Source organism: Babylonia areolata, chromosome 30 (genome assembly GCF_041734735.1).
Source record: "Babylonia areolata isolate BAREFJ2019XMU chromosome 30, ASM4173473v1, whole genome shotgun sequence".
NCBI classification, from domain to species: Eukaryota; Metazoa; Mollusca; class Gastropoda; order Neogastropoda; family Buccinidae; genus Babylonia; species Babylonia areolata.
Genome location: NC_134905.1, coordinates 14,257,461 through 14,264,960, shown reverse-complemented (window position 1 = coordinate 14,264,960; position 7,500 = coordinate 14,257,461). Strand labels below are relative to the sequence as shown.

Sequence of the window (7,500 nt, the reverse complement as noted above, 5' to 3'; positions counted from 1 at the left end):
TGTCTATCCACATGTCCTTTTAACCGAAGTGGATACACTCAGAAGCGTAATGAAGTATCTATCCACATGTCCTTTTAACCGAAGTGGATATACTCAGAAGTGTAATGTAATGTCTATCCACATGTCCTTTTAACCGAAGTGGATATACTCAGAAGTGTAATGAAGTATCTATCCACATGTCCTTTTAACCGAAGTGGATACACTCAGAAGTGTAATGAAGTATCTATCCACATATCCTTTTAACCGAAGTGGATATACTCAGAAGTGTAATGTAATGTCTATCCACATGTCCTTTTAACCGAAGTGGATATACTCAGAAGTATAATGAAATATCTATCCACAAGTCTGTCTAACTGAAGTGGATATACTCTAAAGTGTAATGTAATGTCTATCCACATGTCCTTTTAACCGAAGTGGATATACTCAGAAGTGTAATGAAGTATCTATGCACATGTCCTTTTGACTGCAGTGGTTGTACTCAGAAGTGTAATGAAGTATCTATCCACATGTCCTTTTAACCGAAGTGGATATACTCAGAAGTGTAATGTAATGTGTATCCACATGTCCTTTAACCGCAGTGGATATACTCAGAAGTGTAATGTAATGTCTATCCACGTGTCCTTTTAACTGAAATGGATATACTCAGAAATGTAATGAAGTATCTATCCACATGTCCTTTTAACCGAAGTGGATATACTGAGAAGTGTAATGTAATGTCTATCCACATGTCCTTTTAACCGAAGTGGTTATACTCGAAGTGTAATGTAATGTCTATCCACATGTCCTTTTGACTGCAGTGGATATACTCAGAAGTGTAATGTAATGTCTATCCACAAGTCTGCCTAACTGAAGTGGATATACTCGAAGTGTAATGTAATGTCTATCCACATGTCCTTTTGACTGCAGTGGATATACTGAGAAGTGTAATGTAATGTCTAGCCACATGTCTACCCCCCTGAAGTGTTTTACACACACACGTGTTGCGGTGTTACCTGTACAAAGTAGATGGTGCCCATGTTGAGGCCGTGAAGCACAAAGCTGTGTCTGTCCTGTCAACAACAAAACAAAGTCCTACGTGGGTAGGAAACAAAGACAAAGACACACCCTGGCTGAGTACAAAGAAAGAACAATGATGATGAAAAAGTCAAGGATCAAACTAAGACAAAGACACACCCTTGCTGCGTACAAAGAAAGAACAATGATGATGAAAAAGTCAAGGATCAAACTAAGACAAAGACACACCCTTGCTGCGTACAAAGAAAGAACAATGATGATGAGAGAGTTAAGGATTAAACTAAGACAAAGACACACCCTTGCTGCGTACAAAGAAAGAACAATGATGATGAAAAAGTCAAGGATTAAACTAAGACAAAGACACACCCTTGTTGCGTACAAAGAAAGAACAATGATGATGAGAGAGAGTTAAGGATTAAACTAAGACAAAGACACACCCTTGCTGCGTACAAAGAAAGAACGATGATGATGAGAGAGTTAAGGATTAAACTAAGACAAAGACACACCCTTGCTGCGTACAAAGAAAGAACAATGATGAGAGAGAGTGTTAAGGATTAAACTAAGACAAAGACACACCCTTGCTGCGTACAAAGAAAGAACAATGATGATGAAAAAGTCAAGGATCAAACTAAGACAAAGACACACCTTTGCTGAGTACAAAGAAAGAACAATGATGATGAGAGAGTTAAGGATTAAACTAAGACAAAGACACACCCTTGCTGCGTACAAAGAAAGAACAATGATGATGAGAGAGAGTTAAGGATTAAACTAAGACAAAGACACACCCTTGTTGCGTACAAAGAAAGAACAATGATGATGAGAGAGTTAAGGATTCAAGACAAAGACACACCCTTGCTGAGTACAAAGAAAGAACAATGATGATGAGAAAGAGTTAAGGATTAAACTAAGACAAAGACACACCCTTGTTGCGTACAAAGAAAGAACAATGATGATGAGAGAGTTAAGGATTCAAGACAAAGACACACCCTTGCTGAGTACAAAGAAAGAACAATGATGATGAGACAGTCAAGGATTAAACTAAGACAAAGACACACCCTTGCTGCGTACAACGAAAGAACAATGATGATGAGAGAGAGTTAAGGATTCAAGACAAAGACACACCCTTGCTGAGTACAAAGAAAGAACAATGATGATGAGAGAGTTAAGGATTAAACTAAGACAAAGACACACCCTTGCTGCGTACAACGAAAGAACAATGATGATGAGAGCGAGTTAAGGATTAAACTAAGACAAAGACACACCCTTGCTGCGTACAAAGAAAGAACAATGATGATGAGAGAGTTAAGGATTAAACTAAGAGAAAGACACACCCTTGCTGCGTACAAAGAAAGAACAATGATGATGAGAGAGAGTGAAGGATTAAACTAAGACAAAGACACACCCTTGCTGCGTACAAAGAAAGAACAATGATGATGAGAGAGTTAAGGATTAAACTAAGAGAAAGACACACGCTTGCTGCGTACAAAGAAAGAACAATGATGATGAGAGAGAGTGAAGGATTAAACTAAGACAAAGACACACCCTTGCTGCGTACAAAGAAAGAACAATAATGATGAGACAGTCAAGGATTAAACTAAGACAAAGACACACCCTTGCTGCGTACAAAGAAAGAACAATGATGATGAGAGCGAGTTAAGGATTAAACTAAGACAAAGACACACCCTTGCTGCGTACAAAGAAAGAACAATGATGATGAGAGAGTTAAGGATTAAACTAAGAGAAAGACACACCCTTGCTGCGTACAAAGAAAGAACAATGATGATGAGAGAGAGTGAAGGATTAAACTAAGACAAAGACACACCCTTGCTGCGTACAAAGAAAGAACAATGATGATGAGAGAGTTAAGGATTAAACTAAGACAAAGACACACCCTTGCTGAGTACAAAGAAAGAACAATGATGATGAGAGAGAATCAAGGATTAAACTAAGATAAAGACACACCTTTCCTGCGTCCAACGAAGGAAAAATGAGGCTACGACAGTAAAGGATTAAACAGCAACAAAAAGGGGTAAGATAAGATAAGATAAGATAGGAAGAACTTTATTATCTCATTAAGAGAAATTACATCAGGTGCGGCAAAACAAATGACGACAACTACTCGACACAAAACATTCAACATGACTTAATTCAAAAGAATCAATGACATACAACAGGTAAACTCTCCCTACCAACAAGGTACACAACAGATCGTTTGACATGATTATGCACACAGCAGCCATGACAGAATCGAATGCGCAAAAACAAAACCGCTTTTGTTTAAGACTGGCACATCCCGTTAATCCCGAATAATGCTAGACAAAATGTACGGGGCAATACAGCTTAAACACTAACATGGCAGCCTCGATGGAGTGTGACAGGATGTCTTCACAGCGAGGTAGAAGTTTGTTAATACATTGCAGCATTAAGTGGAGTGATGGCCTAGAGGTAGCGCGTCCGCCAAGGGAGCGAGAGAATCTGAGCGCGCTGGTTCGAATCACGGCTCAGCCACCGATATTTTCTCCCCCTCCACTAGACCTTGAGTGGTGGTCTGGACGCTAGTCATTCGGATGAGACGATCAACCGAGGTCCCGTGTGCAGCATGCACTTAGCGCACGTAAAAGAACCCACGGCAACAAAAGGGTTGTTCCTGGCAAAATTCTGTAGAAAAACCCACTTGGACAGGAAAAACAAATAAAACTGCACACAGGAAAAAATACGAAAAAAAAGTGTGGCGCTGTAGTGTAGCGACGCGCTCTCCCTGTGGAGAGAGCAGCCCGAATTTCACACAGAGAAATCTGTCGTGATAAAAAGAAATACAAATGCAAAATACATTAGCATTTTATCTCGCCCGCCCTCCCCTCATTATTCCCATTATTCCCACCCCTCATTTTCTGATGTTGATACTCACGGCAGTCAGCACACGTTTGTGCATGTGAAGTCGCATGTAGCGAGCACTGGCTCGAGGGAGACTGTCGCTCCAAACCACCTGCACACAGACACACACATATAATACATACACACGTACACTGACACGTACACACACACACACACACACACATAGAGGCATTAACAAACAAACACACAAACACGCAAACACACACACACACATACATGCAAGCACACAAAGACACATACAAAAAATTCACATCTAATTTGAACCTTCCATTGCGTTAGTGGTTGGAAGGATAATAAACGCACAACCATCAGCATCAACACACACACATATCACATCACAAACACACGCGCGCGAGCACACACACACACACACACACACACACACACACACAAACGCGCGCACATCGCATGACAAGACAGGAAATAAGGACAGTCAGAGCAGTACATTAAAATCACGGAACATGACAGTGAATAACAGGGAAGAAAGGGCGGGACAGCACAGAAAGACAGGACACTCAGTACAGAACAGGACAAGACAGGACAGGACAGGACAGAAAGACAGGACACTAAGTACAGAACAGGACAAGACAGGACAGGACAGCACAGAAAGACAGGACACTAAGTACAGAACAGGACAAGACAGGACAGGACAGCACAGAAAGACAGGACACTCAGTACAGAACAGGACAAGACAGGACAGGACAAGACAGGACAGGACAGCACAGAACAGGACAAGACAGGACAGGACAGCACAGAAAGACAGGACACTCAGTACAGAACAGGACAAGACAGGACAGGACAGCACAGAAAGACAGGACACTCAGTACAGAACAGGACAAGACAGGACAGGACAGCACAGAAAGACAGGACACTCAGTACAGAACAGGACAAGACAGGACACTAAGTACAGAATAGGACAAGGACAGCACAGCACAGAAAGACAGGACACTAAGTACAGAACAGGACAGGACAGCACAGCACAGAAAGATAGGACACTAAGTACAGAACAGGACAGGACAGCACAGCACAGAAAGATAGGACACTAAGTACAGAACAGGACAGGACAGCACAGCACAGAAAGATAGGACACTAAGTACAGAACAGGACAAGACAGGACAGGACAGGACAGGACAAGACAGGACAGCACAGAAAGATAGGACACTAAGTATAGAACAGGACAGGACAGGGCAGGACAGGACAGGACAAGACAGGACACTAAGTACAGAATAGGACAAGGCAGGACAGGACACTAAGTACAGAATAGGACAAGGCAGGACAGGACACTAAGTACAGAATAGGACAAGGCAGGACAGGACACTAAGTACAGAATAGGACAGGACAGAACAGGACAGGACAGAAAGACAGGACACTAAGTACAGAATAGGACAAGACAGAAAGACAGGACACTAAGTACAGAATAGGACAAGACAGGACAGGGCAGAAAGACAGGACACTCAGTACAGAATAGGACAAGACAGGACATGACAGAAAGGCAGGACAGGACAGGACAAAACAGGGAACGACATGACAGGATATGGCAGGAAAAGGACATGACAAGACAAGACAGGACAGGGAAGGGGGAGGAACTACAGGACAGGACAGGGCAGGCCAGGGTATGACACGACAGGGGCAATTCGGGACAGGACAGGACAGGGCAGGGCAAGGCAGGGTATGACACGACAGGGGCAATTCGGGACAGGACAGGACAGGGCAGGGCAGGGCAGGGTATGACACGACAGGGGCAATTCGGGACGGGACAGGACAGGGCAGGGCAGGGCAGGGCACATCAGGACAGGGCAGGGCAGGGAAGGGCAGGACAGGGCAGGGCAGGGCAGGGCAGGGCAGGGTATGACACGACAGGGGCAATTCGGGACGGGACAGGACAGGGCAGGGCAGGGCAGGGCAGGGCACAGCAGGACAGGGCAGGGCAGGGAAGGGCAGGACAGGGCAGGGCACAGCAGGACAGGGCAGGGCAGGGAAGGGCAGGACAGGGCAGGGCAGGGCAGAGCAGGACAGGACGGGACAGAGCAGGGCAGGACAGGATATCTGATATTTGAAGACAGGACCGGAGAGGGCAGGACAGGACAGGGCACCTGATACTTGAAGACAGGCTAGGACAGGACAGAATAGGGCAGGGTTCCTGATATGTGAAGACATGACAGTACAGGACAGGGTACTTGATACCTACAGACATAACATGACAGGACAGGACAGGGTACTTGATACCTACAGACATAACATGACATGACAGAACAGGGTACTTGATACCTACAGACATAACATGACATGACAGGACAGGGTACTTGATACCTACAGACATAACATGACAGGACAGGACAGTTCATACATACAGACATAACATAACAGGACAGGACAGGGCAGGGTACCTGATTCTTGAAGACAGAACATTACAAAACAGGACAGGACAGGACATGTAGGGTAGGACAGGGGAAATACAGGACAGGACAGGATAGGACAGGACACCTGATACCTGAAAACTGGACAGGAAAGGACAAGATAAGACAGGACAGGGTCAATACGGGACAGGACAGGGCAGAACAAGACAGAACACCTGATACTTGAAGACTGGACAGGACAGGACAGGACAGGACACCTAATACTTGAAGACTGGACTGGACTGGACTGGACAGGACAGGGCAAGATAAGACAGGACAGGGTCAATTACGAGACAGGACAGAACAAGACAGGACACCTGATACTTGAAGACTGGACAGGAAAAACAGGACAGGACATGACCGGACAGGGTAGGACATGTAGGGTAGGACAGGAGCAATACAGGACAGGACAGGACAGGACAGGACAGGACAGGACAGGACACCTAATACTTGAAGACTGGACAGGATAAAATAGGACAGGACATGACAGGACAGGGTAGGACATGTACGGTAGGCACTGGGGCAATACGGAACAGGACAGGACAGGGTAGGACATGTAGGGTAGGACAAGGGCAATACGGGACAGGACAGGACAGGGCAGGACATGTAGGGTAGGACAGGGGCAATACGGGACAGGACAGGACAGGACAGGGTAGGAGATGTAGGGTAGGACAGGGGCAATACGGGACAGGACAGGACAGGGTAGGACATGTAGGGTAGAACAGGGGCAATACGGGACAAGACATGACAGGGTAGGACATGTAGGGTAGGACTGGGGCAATACGGGATGGGACAGGACAGGGTAGGACATGTAGGGTAGGACAGGGGCAATACAGGACAGGACAGGGCAGGACATATAGGGTAGGACATGTAGGGTAGGACAGGGTCAATACAGGACAGGACAGGGCAGGACATATAGGGTAGGACATGCAGGGTAGGACAGGGGCAATACAGGACAGGACGGGGTAGGACATGTAGGGTAGGACAGGGGCAATACAGGACAGGACAGGGCAGGACATGTAGGGTAGGACAGGGGCAATACAGGACAGGACAGGGTAGGACATGTAGGGTAGGACAGGGGCAATACAGGACAGGACAGGGTAGGACATGCAGGGTAGGACAGGGGCAATACAGGACAGGACGGGGTAGGACATGTAGGGTAGGACAGGGGCAATACGGGACAGGACAGGACAGG

At 45.6% G+C, this 7,500-nt stretch overlaps 1 protein-coding gene across 1 annotated transcript in view; it reads right to left on the bottom strand.

The window, feature by feature from the left end:
- Positions 1-7,500, bottom strand: part of LOC143275255 (anosmin-1-like) — a 99,985-nt gene that overhangs the window by 24,119 nt on the left and 68,366 nt on the right. The window contains exons 10-11 of the mRNA XM_076579231.1: positions 3,923-4,000; positions 993-1,049 (exon numbers count right to left, since the gene is read on the bottom strand). Coding sequence (XP_076435346.1) covers positions 993-1,049; positions 3,923-4,000 — 135 coding nt within the window. The remainder of the gene's footprint in view (positions 1-992; positions 1,050-3,922; positions 4,001-7,500) is intronic.